The sequence below is a fragment of the Heterodontus francisci genome, chromosome 24 (genome assembly GCF_036365525.1).
Source record: "Heterodontus francisci isolate sHetFra1 chromosome 24, sHetFra1.hap1, whole genome shotgun sequence".
Lineage (NCBI taxonomy): Eukaryota > Metazoa > Chordata > Chondrichthyes > Heterodontiformes > Heterodontidae > Heterodontus > Heterodontus francisci.
In genome coordinates this window covers 75979580-76006781 of record NC_090394.1, presented here as the reverse complement: position 1 = coordinate 76006781, position 27202 = coordinate 75979580, and the positions used below count along the sequence as shown (strand labels likewise).

The following is a 27202-nucleotide window of genomic DNA, read 5'->3' as shown; positions in this document are numbered from 1 at the left end:
TTATTAATGTCTGAGATCACCTTGACGAGGCACATTGACATGTAAAACAGCCCATTCTATGCTATAGATTCCTTTCATCAGAAATTGGGCTAGCAAAGGCTTTTGCAGACAGACGGAGTCCAAAGCCAAGTCCAAAATAAAAGGTGTGAAATAACACCTATTTATCAAAATGGACCATGTTCAGACACCATTATGTAACAATGGTCCCCACATTCTGGGACATTGTATGAACACCCCAGGGGAGAGCATCTTGAGTCACTTGACTAAAACAAAAACCTGATAAGTTTTTACCTTAAAAGAAGTAATTTCTCAGAGAGAGATAGAAACAGAAAGCCAGTCCAGCCAGAGAAGCTGTGAGATTGATTCAGCTGAGCAAGGAGCCCTGCCAGCACCATCTTTAAACTACTGAGGCAGAGAGATTGCAAGGTAACCTTGAAAACTCTCCATCTGAGAAATTGAACCAGGACTTCCACCACCAACTTCAGAGTTTTAACCAAAAGAGTCTGCAACATTCCTTCAATTCCAAGACAAGGAATATTCAGGCCTGCGACACTGTTAAAAATTCCTCCTGGAAAACCAAGAAGGTTTCGAAGTAAACTCTCTTTACAACAATTGAAGTCTAATTGCGTGGTACCCTCTACTCTTTATCCTTAGTTGTGTGTGTGAATGCAAGAGTGAGTGAGGTTGCAAACATTTTCGGGTATTGTTTTTATAAATAGTTATTTTTCTTTTTAAACCTATGAGAAAACCTGCTGTTTGTCTGTTGTTTGACCCTTAAAACACTCAGGCGACAAAAACACTATTTAAAAAAAAAATTATCTGAGGTCAGTCGACAGGTAAAAAGCAGAAGTTACCCACACCATTTCCCACCTATCCATAATAATCTGAAGCGAAATAATTTGCAGGGCTACAGGGAAAAGGCAGAGGTGGAGGACTAGTTGAGATGCTCTTGCAGAGAGCCAGCACAGACATGACAGGCTGAATGGCCTTCTGTGCTATAACCATTCTACGATTCTATAATCTGATGTGTATTTGCACACGTATGCTTAACACCCACTTGTATATAAATGCATGCACACAAAAAAACAAATCATTAAAAAAAACAAAGTACAAACTTTATTTCTCTCTTTGCAAGGCGGGTGCCTTTCCCCCCACTTTCTTAACAAAATATAATAGTTCTTAAATGAACACAAACCTCGTCTCAACTTAAAACTTGAATACAAATACAGGGAGAAATGGGAAGAACTAACAAACTATCTACATGAAAGGACACTACTTAAAAATCAACTACATCAGGTACAAGAAAGGTGGGGGTGGGGGCAGGGGCGAACACAGAAGTGGGGTCCACAGTTCACACTGGGAGGAAGTGCCCCCACTAGACTGAAGAAATTGGTAAGTGCTTGAAACTCCCCCTCCCCCACTCCCCAAAACATAAAAAAATAAAAACACTAAAATGTCCTTCTGCATCACTCCAGCTATGAATTCCAAGGTAGTCATGAGCACAAGAAAGGATTTTGTGATCCCTTCTGGTATGGTCCAGATTTTCAGTAGCCTCTCTCACTCCAGGCTGAGACTGTTTACAGTATTGGGAAGGTCCAAAAGAGACCTCAACTTTTTTTTCTTTTTGTATCAATCCCGGCCTGGCGGGGCTGTAGTGTCACGGGAGAACACTCTCTGCGGGGTCCTTCTCCTCACCCGGCACCATAGTATCCATTGCTTCACTCTCCTCGCTGTCCAATTCTGTGCCTGACCAAGCTCGGGTAGGCTGGACAATGACCACTCGTCGCTGCTCTTCTTCCTGCTTCTCTTGTGTTCCTTCAATATGTTGGATTGCCTGTGATTTAAATAAAAGAAACTCTGTTAGTCAACCCACGGGCGGAAGGGAGAGGCACAAAAATGATTATGTGATACAGAAAGAAATCCTGATAGAGCTGAGTGGGTAAATTACCAGCGAGTGCCTCAGTGACCTGAGATTCTAATTATGCCTGTACCAACACAGCCAGTCTTACTTGAGGTGCCATAGTTGGCATCAGTGCCCCTGGGCTGGGGAGAGAAACAATCAGACAGGAACGCCACTTCTAATAAAGACAGAAAATGCTGGAAATACTCCACTGGTCTGGCAGCATTTGTTGAAAGAGAGAGAGAAACAGAGTGATGGCCTTTCATTAGAATTGGGAAAATGTCAAAATATAATAGGTTTTAAGCAAGTGAAAGGAGGGAGGCTAGGAAAAAGAAGAAAAGGTAAAGTCAGTGATAGAGTGGAAGGCAGGAGAGATTAAATGACAAAAGGGTTGTTGGTGCAAGGCAAAAGGGAGTGGTAATGGGATAAGTATAGAAACGAGAGGAGGTGTGAATGCAGAGTGATGAACGTCTACTGTCCAAAACCCCAAAAAACAGGAAAAAACAAAACCAGGAAAGAAAAAGGAAACAAAATGGGGGCAGTGGTTCCAATCTGAAATTGTTGAACTCAACATTGAGTCCAGAAGGCTGTAAAATACTTAATTGAAAGATGAGGTGCTGTTCCTTGAGTTTACGTTGAGCTTCGTTGGAACACTGCAGGAGGTAGAGGACAGAAAGGTCAGAGTGGGAGCAAGGTAGAGAATTAAAATGACAAGTGACAGGAAGCTCAGGGTCGCACTTGCAGACTGATCAGAGGTGTTCCACCAAGAGGTCAACCAATACGTGTTCGGTCTCCCAATGTGAAGGAGACCACATGTGAGCAGCAAATACAGTATACTAAATTGAAAGAAGTACAAATAAATTGCTGTTTCACCTGGAAGGAAGGAGGTAAAAGTGCAGATGTTACATTAACTGTGCTCGCAGAGGAAGGTGCCTTGGGAAGGGGATGGGGTATATAAGGAATGGACCAGGGTGTTGTGGAGAGCACGGTCCTTCGGAATGCTGAAATGGGAGGAGAAGATATGTTTACTGGTGACAGGATGCTAGAGGTGGTGGAAATGGTACAGACAATGATCCATTGAATATGGAGGCTAATGGGGTGCAAGGTGAGGACAAGGGGAACCCTGTTGTTGTTCAGCGAGAGAGGAGAAGGGGTGACAGCAGAAGTGCAGGAAATGGAACAGACAAGGTGGAGGGCTCTGTGGAGTCGGGGGTGGGGGGGGGGGAAGAATCCCTCAATTGAGAGAAATGGAAGACAAATTGGAAATGCTAGGATGAAAGGTTGCATTGTCAGAACAAATGCAATGGAGATGGAGAAATTGGAATAGAGTCCTGACAAGAAGGGGGTTGTGAGGAAGTGTAGTCAAGGTGTAGCTGCGGAAGTCCGTGGACTTACAGTGAATATTGGTTGATAGCCTATCCCCAGAAATGGAGTCAGAGAAGTCGAGGAAGGGAAGAGAAGTGTCAGAGATGGACCATGTAAAGGCGAGAGAAGAGTGGAAATTGGAAGCAAAGTTGATAAAATTTTCCACTTGTAATAGTTATTCAGAGACACATCCCCCACCTCTTCCAATCCATACAGTTGGCTTTCAGCCAATGGAGACATTATAACGACAGTCTCATATCCCTGTACTCGAGGAGAGGAAGTCAACCAAAGCACCCCGCCTTCCCCTTTTAGGAGGCACAGGAAGTTATGTTGATGAGAGCAGAAAGTTACAAAGAGACACAGAAAGACTAAATAAGTGCCTAAACTACAGCAGATGGAGTTCAGTATAGGCAAGTGTGAGGTCACCCACTTTGGACCTGTGAAAGACAAGTCAGAATTTTTCTCAACAGTGAGAGACTTGAAACTGGAGAAGGAAAGGGATTTAGGTGTCCTAGTATGCAAATCACCAAAAGCTAGTGCATAGGTACACAAAGAAATCAAATAGGCTAATGCAATATTGGCCTTTATCTTAAGGAGACTGGAACACAATAGTAGATGCGCTGGCTATGATTTTCCAGAATTCCTTAGATTCAGGAATGGTCCCGTCAGTTTGGAAGTTGGCAAATGTTACACCGCTTTTCAAGAAAGGAGGTAGAGAGAAAACAGGGAACTACAGGCCAGTTAGCCTAACATCAGTCATTGGGAAGATGCTGGAAACTATTATTAAAGAAGTCTTAACATTGCACTTGGAAAAGCACAGTATGATTAGAGCAAGTCAGCATGGTTTTACTAAAGGGAGATATAGTTTGACAAATTTATTATAGTTTTTTGAGGTTGTAGCTAGTCGGGTAGATAAAGGGGAACCAGTAGATGCAGTATACCTGGATTTTCAACAGGTATTTGATAAGGTGCCACACAAGGCAAGATAAGTTGCTCATGATGTTGGGGGTAATATATTAGCATGCATAGAGGATTGGTTAACTGACAGGAAGCAGAGAGTGGGCATAAATGGGGCATTTTCAAGTTGGCAGGCAGTGAATAGTGGGGTACCGCAAGGATCAGTGCTGGGGTCTCAGCTATTTACACTATATTAAATGAGTTGGATGAAGAAACAGAGTAATGTATCTAAGTTTGCTGATGATACAAAGCTCGGTGGAAAGGTAAACTGCGGGGAGGATGTAGAGAGGCTGCAAAGAGATATAGACAGGTTAAGTGAGTGGGCAACAAGATGGCAAATGGAGTATAATGTAGGGAAGTGTGAAGTTGTTCACTTTGGTCGTAAAATTAGAAAAGCAGATTTTTTTTTTAAAAGCTGTGAAACTTGTAGGTGTTGATGTTCAGAGAGACTTGGGGGTACTTGTACAAGGAACACACAAAGTTAACATGCAGGTGTAGCAGGCTATTAGGAAGGCAAATGGCATGTTGGCCTTTATTGCAAGAGGATTGGAGTACAAGAATAAAGAAGTCTTACTAAAATTGTACGGAGCTTTGGTGAGACCACACCTGGAATACTGTGTGCAGTTTTGGTCTCCACATTTAAGAAAGGATAAACTTGCACTGGAGGCAGTGCAGCAAAGATTTACTAATTTGCTCCCTGGGATGAGGGGGTTATCCTACAATGAGAGGCTGAATAAATCGGGCTATATTCTCTGGAGTTTAGAAGAATGAGAAGCAATCTAATTGAGACATACAAGATTCTGAAAGGGCTTGATAGGGTAGAAGCTGAGAGATTGTTCCCACTGGTCATGGAATCTAGAACACGGGGACACAGACTCAGGATAGGGAGTCAATCATTCAGAACTGAGATGAGGAGAAATTACTTCACTCAAAGGATCTCTTTGGAATTCTCTATCCCAGAGGGTTGTGGATGCTCCATCATTGAATACATTTAAGGCTGGGATAAATAGATTTTTGGTCTCATAGGGAATCATGGGATATGGGGAGTGGGCAGGAAAGTGGAATTGAAGCCCAAGAGCAGCCATGATCGTATTGAATGGCGGAGCAGGCTCGATGGGCCATATGGTCTATTCCTGCTCCTATTTCTTGTGTTCTTGGGAGGAAGTGATGCTTCAGTTGTACAGCCTTGGTCAGACCCCATCTGAGTAACTGCATTCAATTCAGGGCACTGCACTTCAGGAGGGATATATTGGCCTTAAAGGGGGTACCATTGCAGATCCACCAGAATGATACTGAAGCTTAGAGGGTTAAATTATCAGGACAGGTTTCATAAACCTGACTTGTAATCTCTTGAGTCTAGAAAGTTGAGGGGCGATCTGATACAGATCAGGAATGTTTAAAATGATAAAGGGATTTGTTAAGGTAGACAAGGGGAATCTATTTCCTCTGGTGGTGGGTGGGGAGGGGGGTAGTCCAGAACAAGGGGGCATAATCTCAAAATTAGAACCAGGAGTGAAATCAGGAAGGACATTTTCACACATAGAACAGTGGAAATCTGGAACTCTAAGTCGCCCCCAAAAGGTTGTAGATCTTGGGGGCCAACTGGAGCTTTCAAGACTTTGTTGGTGCTGGGTAAAGTTATCAGGGATGTGGAGTAGAGGCGGGTATATGGAATTAAGCTATAGATCAGCCATGATCTAACTGAATGGCAGATTAGGCCAAACAAGGTGCTCCCAAGTACCTAAACTACTAGAGGGCTGCTGGCAGCCCAGGCGAGTCATGGCCATCAGGGCAGCAGTCTTACCTGCACAATGGTGTCTAAGTTCTGTCTTGATGTAGTGGAGGGGCTGTTGATGACCGAGGATGGTCCCATTGTCACCACGGTGACTTGGTGTGAAGCTGGTGGAGGCGGAGTCTGCACTATGACAGTGGGATGGTGGGTTGACGCTGGGAAGATGTGCGATGGTAGGAGCTGAAAGATAACCAGACAGGGAGGAAAAGAAGAACACAGTCATTACAACAAGTTAATCAAGTGTTGCTCACTAACCTTTTGCAGGAGCCCACAGCTGACACCGGCTGAAGGCAGTGTTAATAGATAGTCCAGTGTGATCATAGGATATAGGAGCAGGAGTAGGCCTAGCTCCACCATTCAAACAGATCATGGCTGACCATCTACCTGTACGTCATTTTTCCCCACTATCCCCATGTCCCTTGATGTCATTAGTATCTAGAAATTTATCGATTTCAGTCTTGAACATGCTCAATGATTGAGCTTCCACAGCCCTCTGGGGTAGAGAATTCCACAGATTCATCACCCTCTGAGTTAAGAAATTCCTCCTCATCTCAGTCTTAAATGGCCTGCCCCTTATTATGAGACTGTGTCCCCTGGTTCTAGACTCACCAGCCGGAGGAAATATCCTATCCACATCTACCCTGTCACGCCCTGTAAGCATTTTCTAAGTTTCAATGAGATCACCTCTCATTCTTCAAAACTCTAGAGGAGGGTTGTGCAACCTTTTCGGGCGGAGGGCCACATTATGGTTTTTGCTCGGCTCAAGGGCGCCGGTGAGAAAATTTTGAAAGATAAAGGCATTAAATCTGTATCTTACTAATAGAAATAACAACTGTGCATTTTTGTGAAGAAACTTTAAATGAGAAGACTTATTTATTGACTTACATTCTCGTCACTATATTGAAAACTGATTTAGTGACATACCTGGCATTGATTTTGCTTGCATAAGTAGTCAATCTCTGCCCACACACTTGATGTAGCAGATGCAGAGTATTTTGGATAGATGTCCACCTTTCAGGAGTGATCTTGATCTCTCTCTGTCTCTCCCTGTGATCCCCCTCTCTGTTGTTCCCCCCCTCTCTGTGTCGTCCTCGCTCTCTGGGCTTCCCTCCCGGTCCATCTTCTCTCTCTGTCCCCAGCGCCCCTCTCTCTGTTTTCCCTTCTCCCCCTGCCTCTCTCTGTCGCCCTCCCCCTTCTCTGTTTCTCTCTCTCTTTGCCCCTTTCCCCACCCCCCCCCCCCCCCACTCTCTGACAGTTGCACTGAGTGGGAGCGTGCACTGCAGCTTTGCGGATGGTCAGTTTGTTTAAAAACATGGCGTTGAGTTTCACAGCTCAGCTGCTGAAGCAGGAATGGGATTCCGAACCTCAGACAGATTTGGGATTTTCCAACGGCTTAAAAAAAAATTTCAATAACCTCGAATCTGCCCGACGTTGGGAAGCGTATTCCTGCTTCAGCAACTGTCATCTGTGAAACTGACTTGCAATGTTTTTTAAAAGGCCACTCTGCAAGAAGACGACAATGGGAAATTTCCCATCTCCATTCACAGAGTTCTGGGGAGGATGAGGAACGGCCCCGGGTATGGTTTACACCCACAGGCCAGATGGAAACCTTTGGTGAGCTGGCCCGGGGGCCGTATGCTGGACAACCCTGCTCTAGAGAATAAAAGCAAAATACTGCGGATGCTGGAAATCTGAAATAAAAACAAGAAACGCTGGAAATACTCAGCAGGTCTGGCAGCATCTGTGGAGAGAGAAGCAGAGTTAACGTTTCAGGTCAGTGACCTTTCATCAGAACCTGAGAAGGGTCACTGACCTGAAACGTTAACTCTGCTTCTCTCTCCACAGATGCTGCCAGACCTGCTGAGTATTTCCAGTGTTTCTTGTTTTTATTCTTGCTATGGAGAATACAGTTTCTGCAATCTCTCCTCATAAGACAATCCCGCCATCCCAGTGATTAGTCTGGTGACCCTCCGTTGCAATCCCTTCATGGCAAGTATATCATTCCTTAGATGAGGAGACCAAAACTGTACACAATACTCCAGGTGTGGTCTCACCAAGGCTCTATACAATTGCAGCAAGACATCTTTACTCCTGTACTCAAATCCCCTTGCGATGAAGACCAACATACCATTGCCTTCCTAATTGCTTGCTGCACCTTCATACTAACTTTAAGTGACTCATGAACAAGGACACCAACACTTCCCAACTTCTCACCATTTAAGAAATACTCGGCCTTTCTGTTTTTTTCTACCAAAGTGGATAACTTCACACTTATTCACATTATTTTCCACCTGCCATGCTCTTACCCATTCATTTAGCCTGTTCCAATCCCCTCAAAGCCTCCTAGCATCCTCCTCACAACTTACCTTCCCTCCTAGTTTTGTGTCATCAGCAAATTTGGAAATATTACAATTGATCCCCACATCCAAATCATTTATATAGATTGTGAACAGCTGTGGCCCCAGCACTGATCCTTGTGGTACCCCACTAGTAACAGTCTGCCATTCTGAGAATGACCCATTTGTATCTCTAAAATAAAATAAAAAATAAAATTCCTACTCTCTGCTTTCTGTCTGTCAACCAATTCTCAATCCATTGCAGTATATTACCCCCAATTCCATGTACTCTAATTTTGTTTACTAACCTCCTGTGTGGGACCTTATCGAAAGCCTTCTGAAAATCCAAATATACCACATCCACTGGTTCTCCTTTATCGATGCTACAAGTAACATCCTCACAAAACTCCAACAGGTTTGTCAAATATGATTTCCCTTTCACAAATCCATGTTGATTCTCCCCAATCATATCATTATTTTCCAAGTGGTCAGTTATCTCATCCTTTATAATAGATTCAGATTCCAAGACAAGCATCAACCTTATTGATAACTAATTGATGTTACTGAGCATACATAGGTTGAGCACAAGGGAGGCAAGTGCTGACCTGTGTCACAAGATGGGACTCGGGCTCCCGGTGCTCCTCCTGTTGTAAGACCCTGGACTGCTCCTGGTGCCGTTGCTGCAGCTGTACCTGTTGCGCAATGGCCTTTAGTTTTTCAGGGTACATGTGGGCGTCCAGCGAGCGAACCTGCCAACAGATACACCTGATCAGTCTCTGCGGGACAGTGAAGAGCTTTCCAGAGATCAAACTAAACTAGGCTCTGGAAGAAGCTTGGCCTCTCATCCACTGGGCTCCTGCTTCACATGTGCTGCTGGAAGTCTGACAGGAAACTCCTTTCCCTGCATGCACTTTTCCCTGCTGCAACACTGCCCTCCCCACTCCCTTACACTGCTCCCAACACAGCTATACTGCCCTACTATACATTGCTCAGGCGACCAGTGTGCGCCCAGTCAGTGCCTTTAGGTCATTTAGCAGTACAGTAGCATAGTGGTTATGTTACTGGACTAGTAATCCAGAGACAAGAGTGCCAAGCCTGCTATACTCTCAGCACTACATGAACTGCTTTGCCTGTGCTGGGACGAGGGAGCAGTACCTCAGGACACGCGCGATGCCAATATCATCACCCTCTAAAAAAACAAAGGTGACCGCGGTGACTGCAACAACTACCGTGGAATCTCCCTGCTCAGGACAGTGGGGAAAGTCTTTGCTCGAGTCGCTTTAAACAGGCTCCAGAAGCTGGCCGAGCGCATCTACCCTGAGGCACAGTGTGGCTTTCGTGCAGAGAGATCGACCATTGACATGCTGTTCTCCCTTCGTCAGATACAGGAGAAATGCCGCGAACAACAGATGCCCCTCTACATTGCTTTCATTGATCTCACCAAAGCCTTTGACCTCGTCAGCAGACGTAGTCTCTTCAGACTACTAGAAAAGATTGGATGTCCACCAAAGCTACTAAGTATCATCACCTCATTCCATGACAATATGAAAGGCACAATTCAGCATAGCGGCACCTCATCAGACCCCTTTCCTATCCTGAGTGGTGTGAAACAGGGCTGTGTTCTCGCACCCAGACTGTTTGGGATTTTCTTCTCCCTGCTGCTCTCACATGCGTTCAAGTCTTCAGAAGAAGGAATTTTCCTCCACACAAGATCAGGGGGCAGGTTGTTCAACCTTGCCTGTCTAAGAGTGAAGTCCAAAGTACGGAAAGTCCTCACCAGGGAACTCCTCTTTGCTGACGATGCTACTTTAACATCTCACACTGAAGAGTGTCTGCAGAGTCTCATCGACAGGTTTGCGGCTGCCTGCAACGAATTTGGCCTAACCATCAGCCTCAAGAAAACGAACATCATGGGACAGGACGTCAGAAATGCTCCATCCATCAATATCGGCGACCACCCTCTGGAAGTGGTTCAAGAGTTCACCTACCTAGGCTCAACTATCACCAGTAACCTGTCTCTAGATGCAGTATTCAACAAGCGCTTGGGAAAGGCTTCCACTGCTATGTCCAGACTGGCCAAGAGAGTGTGGGAAAATGGCGCACTGACACGGAACACAAAAGTCTGAGCGTATCAAGCCTGTGTCCTCAGTACCTTGCTCTATGGCAGCGAGGCCTGGACAACGTATGTCAGCCAAGAGCGACGTCTCAATTCATTCCATCTTCGCTGCCTCCAGAGAATACTTGGCATCAGGTGGCAGGACCGTATTTCTAACACAGAGGTCCTTGAGGCAGCCAACATCCCCAGCTTATACACACTACTGAGTCAGCGGTGCTTGAGATGGCTTGGCCATGTGAGCCGCATGGAAGATGGCAGGATCCCCAAAGACACATTGTACAGTGAGCTCGCCACTGGTATCAGACCCACCGGCCATCCATGTCTCCGCTTTAAAAACGTCTGCAAACGCGACATGAAGTCCTGTGACATTGATCACAAGTCGTGGGAGTCAGTTGCCAGCGTTCACCAGAGCTGGCGGGCAGCTATAAAGGCGGGGCGATAGTGTGGCGAGTCGAAAAGACTTAGCAGTTGGCAGGAAAAAAGACAGAAGCGCAAGTGGAGAGCTAACTGTGTAACAGCCCCGACAAACAGATTTTTCTGCAGCACCTGTGGAAGAGCCTGTCACTCTAGAATTGGCCTTTATAGCCACTCCAGGCGCTGCTCCACACACCACTGACCACCTCCAGACGCTTACCCATTGTCTCTCGAGATAAGGAGGCCAAAGAGAAATCCAGAGACACGAGTTCAAATCCCATCGTGACAGCTGGGGAATTTATATTCAGTTAATTAAATAAATCTGGCATTAAAAAGCCAGTATCAGTAACCGTAACCATGAAACTACTGGATCGTCATAAAAGCCCATCTGGTTCACTGATATCCTTCAGGGAAGAATATCTGCTGTCCTTATCTGGTCTGACCTACATGTAACTCCAAACCCACAGCAATGTGGTTGACTCTTAACTGCCTTCTGAAATGGCCGAGCAAGTCACTCAGTTGTATTCAAGAAGGTGGCTCACCATAACCTTCTCAAGGGTAATAAATGCTTGCCTTGCCAGCGATGCCCACATCTGAAGAATGAATAAAAGGACTATGGGAGGCATTGCAGCCAAACGCAATGTGTCCAAGCCCAACATCCACACACTGACAGGTTCCAGCAGAACTTCCCGGATCGCGATCATGTTTCCTCTCTCCCTAATCCAGGGTGCTAAAGCTAACTGATCAGCTGACTTGGCCCCATGATCAAATCTGGGACCATCTGGTCTGCGTGCCTTAATACTGCACTTAGTGCTGCTCTCATCAGTGAAAGAGCATCAAAGCAAGTGTGCACCAACCTGTTCCTCCAGCATCATCCTGACTGAACGCTCCTTGTCCAATTGTTGCCGCAGTTCAATCATTTCACGTTTCAGGTCCTCCAGCTTCTCATCCTCCCAGACGTCTGGGGAGCCAATCCCTTCATCCTTATCATCTGCCCGTCTCCGTTTGGGGGAGGAACCACTATACTCCTGGAAGGCACAAAGACAAAGCTCTGTTAAAAATGGTGACAGCTAATCCAAGTTTGATTACAGACTTATCTCTGACTCAGAGGCATGAGTATTAACAGTGAACCAACTCAGCCTCGAAGTCAGAAGATTTGTGGGTTCAAGTCTCATTCCAGAGATTTGAGCACAAAATCCAGTGCAGTGGGAGTGCTGCACTATTGGATGTGCCATCTTTCAGATGAGATGTTCGGGGAGTTCTTCCAGGTGTCCAGCCCATATTTATACCTCAATCAACATCACTAAAACAGATTATCTGGTCATGTATCTCATTGCCGTTTATGAGAGCTTGCTGTGTATAAATTGGCTGTGGTGTCTCTTCACATTCAGTCCTTACACACAATCACTGTTTAACACCTCACACAGAACGTAACTTCTCATCACATGCATCTGCCAGCACCCCTTTCAAGAGTAAGAGATTTTTATTGGGTAATTGTCTCAAGGGATATGGAGCAAAGGTGGAAAAATTACATTGAGGCACAGATCAGCCATGATCTAACAGAATGGCGGAACAGGCTCAAGGAGCTGAATGGCCTCTTCCTGTTCCTCTGTAAAATACTGACTCCAAGGAATACGCAGCATTCGCACAGAGACACACAATGCGTATTCATTGAAGTTATAGTCAACTATCGTCATTGTACCTGCTAACGTTACAGAAACAGCAAGTTAAGCAGTCCAGTGTTGATAAAGCACAACTGTGTATTCCAACTGGAAAGGAATTGTCCTTTCCAGGCTGCTACTCCTCTGCCCACTCCCCCTGTTGTCCACAGGAGGTATGTGCCCTCCACGAGGAGGCTTCCTTGCAAGCTAACACTGTGCAGTGTGCGGCCCACCACCAGCACCAGGGTCTACAGGACCTTAATCAAACACCAGCCCCAAATCAACTTAGGCACCTGGGCACCTTCAATCTGCCGCTGCTGTGTTCACCAGCAATGCTGGTGAATGACGGGACCCTCATTACAGCTGCACTCAGCTGGTGTCTCAGGAAAACGGCAGCTGCCAGCAGCCATCGCCCATGTCATCCCTCCCCCCGCCAATTCCAGGCGCTGTGCCCACCTGAATGAAACGCTTCAGCTGTGAGTTCTGTTGAAGTAGTCGGGTTTTCTCTTGCTCGAGTGAAAAGATATATTCTGCTGTTTGCTGCAAAATGGCTGCCTGTGGGGAAGAGAAAGAACAGGAGCATGAACTGGGCCTCTCCGTTTAGCTTGCTACTTCATCCCTAAAGCCAAATTATCTCCTTCCATTGGGAAAAGTCCCTCCTGAAGGGAGCTGATAATTGGGATTTTCTTCCCTGCTGCATTTGTTAATCAGTTGACAGCAGGGCCTCATCAATGGCAGCACTAAAAGGCTTTCCTCCATCATCCAAATGGACTGATTTGATCTCACACTGCTGAAACCCACTGATTGTGTTGATCATATTTAATTGGACAAAGAACACATTGATGTTATGGCAAAGGAGACTATATTTAAAACAACCCCCCCTGCCTCTGCCCCCCACCCCCTCCAATTCCAAGCGAGTCTTATTCCGAGTGGTTTGCCTAAGTGCCTGGGTCCCCTGCCAACTGATCCCTGCTGGAAACTGTGCATGTGTGGATGTTGGTGAGGACCAGTTCGTGCCTGACCTTGCTGAGTTTCTCGCCATCTGTGTGCGGTATCAGTGTTTTTAGGGACTGGAACCCAGCGTTGATGCTTTGCATTCGGCGCCGTTCATTGCTGTTGGCTATCTCCCTCCGTATTCTCCTCTCCTGGTCTCTCTGTGACTCCTGGGTCAGTGGGATATTAGCCAAGCTGGAAAAAATATCATGACATTCATAACTTTATCCACCCACTCACTTTCCAATAATTCCTCCTGCAACACCTCACCACAGTGACCATTATTCACAACGTTTTAGCGAGCTATTTGACTCGCAGTCATTTCCAATCCCACTCTCACCTGGTGCCCACACACTCAACAGCTTCTGGCAGGAGTCACTGGCCTGTGACAGATATTCCACTCCCCAACTCAGAAACACTGAGTCCAATCGGAGTGACAAAGCTGCTGCACCACAGAGCCTGCTGGTCTGAACCCCTGCAAGGAACTAGCACAGGTTCCTGATTCTTTCACTATCCAGTAGGCCCCCTGCTGGAAAGTCCACAAGTGCGAACATTGAGCAAGGACAAGATTTGGCGAGGTTGTGATGTTGCTCATGGCCGAATAGCCTGTCGACACCCATTCCCAGGCAAGAGCTGATCCATCAGCTGCCCTGTTTGCTCACATCCTCCCTCACAACTGCCTGCAAAACCAATAATAATCCAGTAATCAAAATATTGTCATTCTGGGGAGTAAAGACCCAGAGCTCTGGGATAGTTAGACATATTTTAGCCCTCATATTTGTATCTCCATTGTTAATTTCTGTGTCTACATTAATAATGAAAGCTGCCTGTTATGCACTGGTCAGGCTGTAATTACTATGTCCTGCCAATAGTGGTGCAGAATGAAAGGGTGTAGTTACAGTGAGACAGATAAGCAGTTTTCCACTAGAAATCTAACACAGGAATTTACAATGGAAACTATTGACAGGAAGTGCTCACAGATGCAAGATCTCAATTATATTAAATGGATTTTTTTTTATATGTAAAAGAAATGTTACTCTTCATCTAATGCTACCTCCTGCCCTAGCCCTGAACTCACATCTTTCTCATTTCTCTCCTATCTCCCCTCATGCCCTCTCTGAGCTCACCCTACTTCCTGCTCCCTTGATCTCTTCCCACTAAACTGTAGACCACCCAACTTCCCCACCTGGTCCCCATGTTAGCTGATATTGTTAATGCTTTTCTCTCTTCAGGTGCTGTTCCTCTCTCCTTTAAATCTGGCGTCATCACCCCTCTCCTCAAAAAACCAACCCTTGATCCTATCAAACTTGCAAATTACCATCCCATCTCCAACCTCCCTTTCCTCTCCAAAGTCCTTGAGCATGTTGTCACCTCTCAAATCTGTTTCCATCTTTCCCAGAACTCCATGTATGAATTCTTCTAATCATGTCTCTGACCCTGCCACAGCACAAACACATAGGAACTGAGGAAAATAGGAACAGGAGTAGGCCATTCAGCCCGTCAAGCCGGCTCCGCCATTCATTATGATCATGGCTGATCATCCAACTCAGTAACCTGTTCCCGCTTTTGCCCGATACCCTTTGATCCCTTTACACCCAAGAGCTATATCTAACTCCTTCTTGAAAACATACAATGTTTTGGCCTCAACTGCTTTCTGTGGTAGCAAATTCCACAGGCTCACCACTCTCTGGGTGAAGAAATTTCTCCTCATCTCAGTCCTGAAAGGTTTACCCCGTATCCTTAGACTATGACCTCTGGTTCTGGACTTCCAACATCCTTCCCGCATCTACCCTGTCAAGTCCTGTTAGAATTTTATAGGTTTCTATGAGATCCCCCCTCACTCTTCTGAACTCCAGCGAATATAATCCTAACCGACTGAATCTCTCCTCATATGTCAGACCCGCCATCCCAGGACTCAGTCTGGTAAACCTAAGCTGCACTCTCTGTATAGCAAGACCATCCTTCCTCAGATAAGGAGACCAAAACTGCACAGACTATTCCAGGTGTGGCCTCACCTAGGCCCTGTATAATTGCAGCAAGACATCTCTGCTCCTGTACTCGAATTCTCTCACTATGAAGGCCAACATACCATTTGCCTTTTTTATCGCCTGTTGCACCTGCATGCTTACCTTTAGCGACTGGTGTACGAGAACACCCAGGTCTCGCTGCATATTCCCCTCTCTCAGCTTATAGCCGTTCAGATAATAATCTGCCTTCCAGTTTTTGCTACCAAAGTGGTAACCTCACATTTATCCACATTATACTGCATCTGCCATGCATTAGCCCACTCACTCAACTTGTCCAAATCACCCTGAAGCCTCTCTGCATCCTCCTCACAACTCACCCTTACACCCAGTTTTGTGTCATCGGCAAATTTGGAAATATTACATTTAGTTCCCTCATCTAAATCATAAATATATATTTAGAATAGCTGGGGTCCTAGCACCGATCCCCGCCGTACCCCACTAGTCACTGCCTGCCATTCGGAAAAAGACCCATTTATCCCTATTCTTTGTTTCCTGTCTGCCAACCAATTTTCTATCCATCGCAATACACTACCCCCAACCCCATGCCCTTTAATTTTACACGCTAATCTCTTATGTGGGACTTTGTGGAAAGCCTTCTGAAAGTCCAAATAAACCACATCCACTGGCTCCCCCTCATCAACTCTACTAGTTATACCTTCGAAGAATTCTAGATTTGTCAAGCATGATCTCCCTTTCGTAAATCCATGCTGACTCTGTCCGATTTTACCACCGTTCTCTAAATGCACTGCTATAAAATCTTTGATAATGGACTCTAGAATTTTCCCCACTACTGACTGGTCTATAATTCCCTGTTTTCTCTCTACCTCCCTTTTTAAATAGTGGGGTTACATTAGCTACCCTTCAATCTGTAGGAACTGTTCCAGAGTCTATAGAATCTTGGAAGGTGACCACCAATACATCCACTATTTCTAGGGCCATTTCCTTAGGTATTCTAGGATGCATACCGTCAGGCCCTGGGGATTTATCGGCCTTCAATCCCATCAATTTCCCCAACACCATTGCTCTACTAGTACTGATTTCCTTCAGTTCCTCTCTCTCACTAAGCCCTGTGTTCCCCAACATTTCTGGTATGATATTTGTGTCCTCCTTTGTGAAGACAGAACCAAAGTATGCATTTAGTTGGTCAGCCATTTCTTTGTTCCCCATAATAAATTCCCCTGTTTCTGACTGTAAGGGACCTACATTTGTCTTCACCAATCTTTTTCTCTTCATATACCTATAGAAACTTTTACAGTCAGTTTTTATGTTCCCCGCAAGCTTGCTCTCGTACTCTATTTTCCCCTGTCTTAATCAATCTCTTGGTCCTCCTTTGCTGAATTCTTAACTGCTCCCAATCCTCAGGTCTGTTGTTTTTTCTGGCAAATTTGTATGCCTCTTCCTTGGATCTAATGCTATCTCTAATTTCCCTTGACAGCCATGGTTTGGCTACCTTTCCCGTTTTACTTTTGCACCAGACAATGATAAACAATTCTTGCAGTTTATCCATGCGCTCTTTAAATGTTTGCCATTGCCTATCCACCGTCATCCCTTTAAGTAACATTTCCCAATCCGTCATGGCCAACTCGCGCCTCATACCTTCACAGTCTCCTTTACTAAGATTCAGGACCCTTGTCTCAGAATCAACTACGTCACTCTTCAACTTGATGAAGAATTCTATCATATTATGGTCGCTCGTCCCCAAGGGGTCTCGCACCACTAGATTGTCAATCATTCCTCTCTCATTACACAATACCCAGTCTAGGATGGCCTGTTCTCTAGTTGGTTCATCAACGTATTGGTCCAGAAAACCATCCCGTATACACTCCAAGAATTCCTCCTCTACGGTATTGTGACTAATTTGATTTGCCCAATCTATATGCAGATTAAAGTCACCCATAATCACAGATGTTCCTTTATTGCATGTGGCTCTAATTTCCTGTTTAATGCCATTCCCAACATCACCACTACAGTCTGGGGTCTATATACAACCCCCACTAACGTTTTTTGCCCCTTAGTGTTTCTCAGCTCTACCCATACAAATTCCACAGCGTCAGAGCTAATATCTAATATCTTTCCTCACTACCTATCTCATTGTAGCCAGAGAATCACTTGCAATGGCTTCTCTTCCTGCTCCCGCACTGTTATCTCTGGTATCCCCCAAAGCACTATTCTTGGACCTCTCCTATTTCTCATCTACATGCTCCCCCCGGTGACATCATTCAAAAGTACAGCGTTAGTTTTCACATGTACACTGACGACACCCAGCTCTACCTCACTACCACCTCTCGACCCCTCTACTGTTGCTAAAACATCAGACTGCTTATCCGACATCCAATCCTACAATTAAATATTGGGAAGATGAAAGTCATTGTTTTCAGTCCTCCCTCCAAACTCTGTTCTCTAGTTACTGACTCCATCCCTCTCCCTGGCAACAGGCTGAGATTAAACCAGTTGTTTGCAACCTTGATGTCACATTTGACCTCAAGATGGGTTTCTTACCTTTATGCCATCACTAAGATCACAAATTTTCACCTCTGTAATATCACCCAACTTCGCCTCCGTCTCAGCTCATTCGCTGCTAAAACCCCCATTCATTTATTCATTACCTCTAGACTTGACTGTTCCAACACACTCCTGGCTGGTTTGCCACATTCTACCCTCTGTAAACTTGAGGTCATCCAAAGCTCTGTTGCCCGTGTCATAAATCGCACTAAGTCCCATCCCCCATCACCCTTTTCCTCGCTGATCAATATTAGCAACGTCTTGATTTTACATTTCTCATCCTTGTTTTCAAATCCCTCCATGACCTCGCCCCTCCCTATCTCTGTAACCTCCTCCAGCCCTATAACCCTCTGAGCCCCCATGCTCCTATAATTTTGGCCTCTTGAGCATCCCCAATTTTAGTCGCTCCACCATTGGTGGCTGCACCTTCAGCTGCCTGGACTCTCAGCTCTGGAATACCCTCCCTGAACCTCTCCGCCTCTCCACCTTGCTTTCCTCTTTTAAGACGCTCCGTAAAACCCACCTCTTTGACCCAACTTTTGATCGTCAGACCTAATATCTCCTTTTGTGGCTCGGTGTCATGTTTTGTTTATTCATGCTCCTGTGAAGCATCTTAGGATGTTTTATTACATTAAAGGAGCTATATAGATATAAATTGTTGTTACAAAAAAAGGCCAGATATTTAATGCTGCCAGGTTCAGTTTCAGCCATAAATTGATAAGTATTTTTCAACTGCAGAATTTCCTGACTCAACGATGATCACAGACTCACCCTAATCTGTTTCCTTATAGTAAGATAAGATAAACTGCCATTTCGAAAGGCATGGATTAATCAGGGATAGTCAACATGGATTTGTTAAGGGTAGGTCGTGTCTTACTAACTTAATTAAATTTTTTGAGGAGGCCAAACAAAGCGAGGGAATACACAATAAACGGGAGGATATTGAGAGGGATAGAAGAAGTGCATGTCCAAAGGTCCCTGAAGGTGACAGGACAGGGAGATATAGTGGTGAAGAAGGCATATGGAATGCTTTCCTTTATTGGCTGAGGTATAGAATACAAAAGCAGGGATGTAATGCTGGAACTGTATAAAATGCTGGTTAGGCCACAGTTGGAGTATTGCGTACAGTTCTGGTCACCACATTACAGGACGGACATAATTGCTGTGAAGAGAGTACAGAGGAGATTTACGAGAATATTGCCAGGGCTTGAAAGTTGCAGCTATGAGAAAACATTGGAGTGGTTGGGGTTGTTTTCCTTAGAACAGAGGAGACTTAATTGAGGTGTACAAAATTATGAGGGGCCTCGATACAGTAGACAGGACCTGTTGTCCCTAGCAGAGAGGTCAATTAACAGGGGCACAGATTTAAGGTGATTGGTAGAAGGATTAGAGGGGACATGAGGAAAAACCTTTTCACCCAGAGGGTGGTGGGTGTCTGGAATTCACTGCAGGAACAGTGGTGGAGGCAGAAATCCTCAACTCATTTGAAAGGTACCTGGACCCGCATCTGAAATGCTGTAACCTGCAAGGCTACGGACCAGGTGCTGGAAACTGGAATTAGATTGAGCGGCTAGTTACTTTTTTAGCCGGCACAGACAAGATGGACCGAATGGCCTCCTTCTGTGCCGTAACTTTTCTATGGTTCCTTAACCTTTTCAGTGTATACTCAGCAAACACCTCATGGACGCCGCCAAGCACTGTATGAGCGTGTCATCAAGTACAGCAAGGGTGCCACCGTCAAATACCAAATTTAAATATATACGATAGAAAACAACTCTATATAACTAACTTTTAATGGGGCTCATGCTTAGGGGTCTAATGAACACATTTCACCAGATTAAAGCTCCCTCTACACTTCCCATCAAAAATTCCAGGACAGGTACAGCATAGGTTAGATACAGAGTAAAGCTCCCGCTACACTGTTTCATCAAACACTCCCAAGGCAGGTACAGCACACAGTTAAATAGAGGGTGAAGCTCCTTTTAGTGTTGTATTATAGTGTGAACTTGACAGCACTGGTGCATTTAAGGCAAAGCTTGATGCATACATAAAGGAGAAGAATATAGAGGGAAAAGCGGATAGGAATTGAAGTTTGAGGAGGTTTGTCTGCAGTATAAACACTGGCATAGACCAGATGGACCAAATAGTCTGTTTCAGTGTCATTGATTCTGTGTAATCAAGGAGTTATGCTGAGTTTTGGTGTCAATGGTTGTGTGACCCAGATGAGATGACATCCCTAACCCAGTAAGCAGCGCAGACTGAGAACAATCTCACATCCACTATTCTGTATTGTGTGTTCTGATGAAAGGTCACACAGACCTGAAACGTTAACTCTGTTTCTCTTTGCACAAATGTTGTCTGATCTGCTGTGTATGTCCAGCAATTTTCTGTTTTTGTTCCAGTATATTCAAGTCTATGGAAAAAAAATTGGATCCATTTTCATATAATTTGTAACCCTGTGTATAGTAGATGAGTGGAGAGGTCGGATTGACCTGAATGTGTCTTTTTTTAAGTTCCTCGGGGAGAATCTTTCTGCAACTTTCCAATAAGAAACTACAATTCCCAGAGTTCCCCGCGGCCGATGGACTACAGCTCCCGGCCTGCCCCGCGGCCACGGCCACCAGCTGCGCTGCGGAGGAGCACACAGGCCCAAAGCGTAGCCGGCCCGAGCCGACCCGGAGAGAGGAGAGGAGGGCAAACCGATCAGCGCTTCACATCGCCCCTGAAAAGCCGGCAGCGGGATCCTGTGCACCCACCCCCCCTCCCATTGCAGGTCTTTTAAATTCGACCCGACCGCCAGTAAACTGCACCCGGAAAGTGACCACTGGACCCACGTGCGCCCCCGGGGCGAGGAGAGGAAGGCGGATTGTTTGGACTCTCACTGCGGGGAGAGGAGCGAGGTCGTGGGAGAGTACTGGCTGGGCACTGGCTGCAGCAAGCCCTTTAGCCGCCCCATGCAGCGTGGCTGCAGCCCTTCCCACGTGGGTGTGTTTGCAACCTCCGAATGTATCCATTCCGCTTTGGAACGTTGTCCTGGAGCCGCCGCCTTCCGACTGCCCGAATCCACGTGTAAACTCCGGCCGGTCACTCAGCAAAGCAACAGCAGCACCGCGTCCCCTCTCCCTCTCCCTCTCCCTCCCCCTCCCCGGGGCTCTGCAAAGCTCCTCCATGCTGACAGCAGATGGAGCCTTGCTTGTTAGTAGCAAAAGGGAAAAAAAATAAATACATATTTATCTCTATAAAGGGGGAGAGAAAAGTACACACCTACAGAGACCTCCTATCACTTCTTTCTCACTCTTCCTGAAATCCTGGAATGAAGGTACCTTTTGAGTCGGCACCACGAAATATTCCATGTCTTGCACCTGGAGGAAAGAATTGTCCAGAAATAATAATGGTGTTGAATAAAAGGCTGGCTGAGTGCAGGTTCTGTGTGTGTTTCCAGCTGATCGCTCTATCAGATGGTTGTAAATGGCGGGAAACAGCTGGTGCTTTCGCAGCACCGCCGCCTCCTTCCGCCGGGACCGGGATTGCATGTAAACAAAGGACTATTCCCCCCGTCCCCCGGTCCCCGCACAGCTCCCCGGACACGGGTCAGCCGGGGGCCGCTTCACTTCTGAAAAGGGGCTTCATCGCCAAGGGGAAAAGAGGGGTGCACTCGAGGTGAAATGGGCAATGGTCAGTTTGGGGAAGGGGGGTGTTTCTGCATACGCCGCTACGTGTGTGTGTATGGGGTGAAGCGGCTCATCAGCTGACGGGCTGGCGAAGCCGAGAGGAAAAGCAACAGCTTCTGTGACATTGGAGCAGCTGAGAACACAGAGAGGCGTAAATACAACCCCCACCCGCCCACTCACTCTGCCTCTGCTTTAAAGAGACATCACACATACTTTTGCATATTTTAAAGCAACATTCTGCGTCCTGTTTTAAATACCATAGCGTTTTGCAGAAAGTACTTCAGAGACAGCGCTGATAGTGAATAGGATAGAGTAAGGAACTCCCAGGGCATTCCCTGAACTGCAACAAGCCTGAGGTTTTCAATGCTGGAATACCATCTGATTTATTTTTGTACCTCATCCTAATGTAGCACCGCAGAAAACAATGTTTTCATTTGATTTTTCTCTGAGGGGTGGGATCTTCTTGTACTCACACTGCCTGATAACACAGGGTAGGGTGACGCTGCCCAGTTACCACAAAGAAAGAATTGCTAAAGGTATTTAGGTATTAGAGAGTCTGAAGAGAGACTGGCAGCTAACATAAAAGGGAACCCCAAAATCTGCTATAGGCATATAAATAGTAAAAGGGTGGTAAAAGGTGGAGTGGGGCCGATTAAGGATCAAAAGGGGGATTTACGCATGAAGGCAGAGGGCACAGCTGAGGTATTAAATTAATACTTTGCATCTGTCTTTACCAAAGAAGATGATGCAACCCAGACCACAGTGAAAGAGGAGGTAATTAATACACTAGAAGGATTTAAAATTGATAAGGAGGTATTAGATAGGCTGTCTATACTTAAAGATGATAAAGAACCAGGGACGGATGAGATGCATCCAAGGATACTGAGGGAAGTGAGAGTGGAAATTGCGGAGGCACTGGCCATAATTTTCCTGTCTCCCTTAGACTCAGGGGTGGTGCCAGAAGTCTGGAGAATTGCAAATGTTACACCCTTGTTCAAAACAGGATGTAAAGATAAGCCCAGCAACTACAGGCCAGTGAGTTTAACTTCGACGTGGGGGAACTTCTAGAAACAATAATTCAGGATAAAATGTATAGTCACTTGGACAAATGCGACTTAATTAAGAAAAGCCAGCACGGATTTGTTAAAGGAAAATCATGTTTAACTAACCTGCTGGAGTTTTTTGATGAGGTAACAGAGAGGGTTGATGAGGGCATTGCTGTTGATGTGGTGTACATGGACTTTCAAAAGGCCTTTGATACAGTGTCACACAACAGACCTGTGAGCAAACTTATAGCTCATGGAATAAATGGGGACGGTATCAACATGGATATGGAATTGGCTGATTGACAGGAAACAAAGAGTAGTGGTTAATGGATGTTCAGGCTGGAGGAAAGTTTGTAGTGGAGTTCCCCAGGGGTCAAGGTTGGGACCCTTGTTCTTCCTGATATATATTAATGACCCAGACCTTGGTGTACAGGGCACAATTTCAAATTTGCAGATGATATGACACTTGGAACAATTGTGAACTGTGAGGAGGATAGTTTATATCTTCAAAAGGACATAGACAAGTTGGTGGAATAGGCAGACAAGTGGCAGATGAAGTTCAATGTGAAGTTATTAATTTTAGTAGGAAAAACATGGAAAGATAATAAAACATAAAGGGTACAATTCTAAAGCGGGTGCAAGAGCAGAGGGATCTGGGGAGTATATGTGCATAAGTCATTGAAGGTGGCAGGACAGGTTGAGAGAGCAGTTAATAAAGAATACAGTATCCTAGGTTTTATTAATAGGGGCATAGAGTACAAGAGCAAGGAGGTTATTTTCAACATGTACAAGACACTAGTTCAGCCTCAGCTGGAGTATTATGTCCAGTTCTGGGCACCGCACTTTAGGAAAGATGTGAAGGCATTGGAGAGAATACAGAAAAGATTCACGAGAATGGTTCCAAGGATGCAAAACTTCAGTCATGAAGATAGATTGGAGAAGTTAGGACTGTTTTCCTTGGAGATGAGTTGAGTGAGAGGTGATTTGATAGAGGTATTCAAAATCATGAGAGGTCTGGTCAGAGTGGATAGGGAAAAACTGTTCCCACTCGTCATGGGATCGAGAACAAGAGGGCACACATTTAAAGTGATTGGCAAAAGAAGCAAGCGTGACATAAGGAAAAACTTCTTCAGGCAGTGAATGGTTAGGATCTGGTATGCACTGCCTGAGAATGTGGTGAAGGCAGGTTCAATTGAGGCAGTCAAAAGGGAATTAAACTGTTGTCTGAAAAGGAAGAATGTGCAGGGTTACGGGGAGAAGGCAGGGGAATGTCATTAAGTGAATTGTTCATTTGGAGAGTCAGTGCAGACACGATGGGCCGAATGGCCTCCTTCTGCACTGTAACAATTCTGTGATTTAAACACACATAGTAAAGTGGCTGCCCACCAAGCAGATGGTCACAAGTTCCATGCTATTGTTGCCTCTCATTCAGGCATTTCACAGTCAGAAGTCAGTTGGGATTTTTTGTAGCTTTCTATATCATAGGATTCCCCCTTCCTTTGTTTGTGCAGTGGGACAAATTGATCAGTTATTCCACCACCCCATCCCCCACTAACTACAACTGTGGGAGTGACCCTTAGGTTTTGATCAGAGATGGCAGCTTTCTGATAGGATTGCAAATCTATTTTTTATGACAACAATAATTTACATTTATATAGCCCCTTTAACGTACTAAAACGTCCCAAGACACTTTACAGGAATGTTACGGAACAAGATTTAATACGGAGCCATATAAGGAGATATTAGACTAGATAACGAAAAGCTTGGTCAAAGGAGTATCTTAAAGGAGGAAAGAGGTTTAGGGAGGGAATTTCACAGCCCCCAATAGTGGAGCAATTGAAATCTGGAATGGATGTGTGGTAGGAAGCTCATTTTGGAGTCAAATATAATACCCAAGTTGTGAACAGTCAGGTTCAGCTTCAGATAGTTGCCAGGGAGGGGGATGGAGTTGGTGAGTAGGAAACTGAGTTTGTTATTGGGAACAAAGACAATGGCTTCCGTCTTCCCAATAGTTAACTGCAGGAAATTTCTGCTCATCCAGTGCTGGATGTCAGACAGGCAATCGGACAATTTAGAGACAGAGGAGGGGTCAAGCGAGGTAGAGCTGGGGATCGTCAGCATACAAATGGAAACTGACATCATGATTTTGGATGATGTTTCCAAGGGGCAGAATGTAGTGAGAAAATAGAGAAAGCCAAGAATAGATCATTGGGGAACACCAAAGGTTACGATGCAGGAGTGAGAAAAGAAGCCATGTAGGTGAATCTTTAGATATGACAGGATAGATACAAATGAAACTAGGCAAGTGCAGTCCCACCCAGCTGGACAACAGTGTTGGAGTAGAATTTTGTGGTCAAATCTGTCAAAGACTGTAGACAGGTGGAGAAGGATGATGAGGGATAGTTTAGCTTTGTCACAGTCATACAAGATGTAATTTGTGACTTTGGTAAGAGACAACTCGGTACAATTGGGGGGCAGATACCTGATTGGGGACTGCTGAGATATTATGATTAATTGAAAGTCAAAGCCTAGATAGTTAGGAATTTGAGAGTGCAGAGGTAAAAGATTCGGCGGGGGTGGGGGGGGGGGGGGGTGGGGAGTCTTTCCCAAGATCAGACACAAAAAGAAGTAAACATGATGGGGGGAGGGGGAATGGTGGGGCACTTAGGTAGAAAGCAACTCATGGAAATAATCAGAGATTGCCTTATCCGTGATAGTAATGATAGGGGTAGCAAGGCTGTGTGAGATGAAGGGATGCACGAGGGGGTGGCCGTGTATGTGGGTAGTAGAGTTTATATGTTAGGGGAGATTTAGGGAGGAAAGAAAAGACATGAACTGAGAGGAGAGAGAGCAAGAAGAGTTGAGATGGAGGTTGAAATCACTGAGGAAGAGAAGTCACTCAGTGCCGAGGCATAGGGAAGAAAGCAGAGAAGGTATCTCAGTGACAAATTTGGAATGATATTTGAGTGGATAGTACAGAACAAGGATTTTAAATGAGAGATGTGAAAGGGGGAGCTATGTGAGTGCTCCAAGGAGGAGAATTTTCCAGAGGAGTAGGGAGACAGACCAAGGTGCGATTTTGAAATGAGGGCTACCCATCACCGCAAAGGTTTGAGTGAGTCACGTGGTGGAAGGTACAGCCTGGTGGGAAGCTTCATTAAGGGGAAAGGTGTCATCACCCCTCAGCCATGTCTCCGTCAAGGCCATAATGTCAACGTGATTGTCCACAATAAGCTCATGGAATGCAAGGGTTTTATTCACAAGTGAACGTACATTTAAAAGGAAGATGTGGAGGGGGGCAATGATACCTGGTCTATGGGCAAAGTTCACAGGGTCGGAGCTAGGAGCAATGAGAGGGGCGGGAAGAAGGTTAGCAAGATTAGCCCCAGTAAGCATGCAGATCAGGAAGGGCAGGGAGTGAATAGGATGGGGCCATTGGGGTTGCTGTTCATTCGGAGGCAGTGATGAATGCCTCGATGGGCCTTTCTGAGGTTGCCAAGAGAGGCACGGAGGGAAGCTGTAGGATAATTTAAGAGGGAATCATACCTAGGATAGCACCAGGAAAGACAATGACTACTGAAGAATTGGAGTTTGTTGGGGTAGATTACACAAGGACACAGGAACAGGAGAAGGCCATTTAACCACTCAAGCCAGTTCTACCATTCAATGAGATTATAGCTGATCAATGACCTAACACCCTATCCCTTTGGATAACAAAACTCTATCAATCTCAGTTTTAAATTTACAATTGATCCAGCATTAAGTGCCATTTGTGGAAGAGAGTTTCAAACTTCTACCACCTTTTTTGTGTAGAAGTGTTTTTTAATTTCATTCCTGAAAGCCCTCGCTCTAATTTTTGAACTATGCCCTCGAGGCCTAGACTCCCCAACCAGCAGAAATAGTTTCTCTCTATCTATTCTATCTGTTCTCCTTAATATCTTGAAAACTTCAACCAAATCACCGCTTAACTTTATAAATTCTGGGAAATACAATCCTAGTTTGTGTAATCTCGCCTCATAATTTAACCCTCGGAGTCCAGGTATCATTCTGGTAAATCTACGCTGCACTCCCTCCAAGGCCAATATACCCTTCCTAGGGTGTGGTGCCCAGAACTTCTCACAGTACTGCAGGTGTGGTCTAACCAGGGCTTTGTATGACTGAAGCATGACTTCTACCCCTTTGTATTCTATTCCTCTGGATATAGAGGCCAGCATTCCATTAGCCTTTTTGATTATATTCTGTACCTGTTCATGACATTTTAATGAGCTATGCACCTGGTCCCCCAAGTTTCTTTGGACCTCCACTGTTTTCAACTTTTCACCATTTAGAAATAACCCCGATCTATCCTTTTAGGTCCAAAGTGAATCACCTCACCATTGCCTACATTGTATCCATTCACCACAGTTTTGTCCATTCACATAA

General features: G+C 45.3%; 1 protein-coding gene across 2 annotated transcripts; it reads right to left on the bottom strand.

Moving 5' to 3' along the window:
• Positions 1–436: 436 nt before the first annotated feature.
• Positions 437–21780, bottom strand: tfap4 (transcription factor AP-4 (activating enhancer binding protein 4)). 2 transcript variants are annotated; one of them, XM_068056660.1, is made up of 7 exons: positions 21328–21780; positions 13564–13729; positions 12998–13096; positions 11738–11908; positions 8956–9099; positions 6027–6194; positions 1021–1834 (listed from the first exon to the last, which is right to left on the bottom strand). In XM_068056660.1, the coding sequence occupies exons 1-7, from the start codon at positions 21594–21596 to the stop codon at positions 1658–1660; spliced, it is 1194 nt and encodes a 397-aa protein (XP_067912761.1). In that variant the 5' UTR covers positions 21597–21780; the 3' UTR covers positions 1021–1657. The 2 variants fall into 2 exon arrangements, with proteins under 2 accessions (XP_067912762.1, XP_067912761.1); XM_068056661.1 differs by lacking the exon at positions 8956–9099 and having other exon boundaries at positions 437–1834.
• Between the last annotated feature and the right edge of the window lie 5422 nt (positions 21781–27202).

Coding starts and splice junctions, on each gene's coding strand:
- tfap4 (XM_068056660.1), bottom strand. CDS start 21,596: ATGCAATCCCGGTCCCGGCGGAAGGAGGCGGCGGTGCTGCGAAAGCAC. Junction 13,097..13,563: donor ATGGCGAGAAACTCAGCAAG/GTCAGGCACGAA, acceptor TCTTCCCCACAG/GCAGCCATTTTGCAGCAAAC. Junction 9,100..11,737: donor GGATGATGCTGGAGGAACAG/GTTGGTGCACAC, acceptor ATCTGTTGGCAG/GTTCGCTCGCTGGACGCCCA.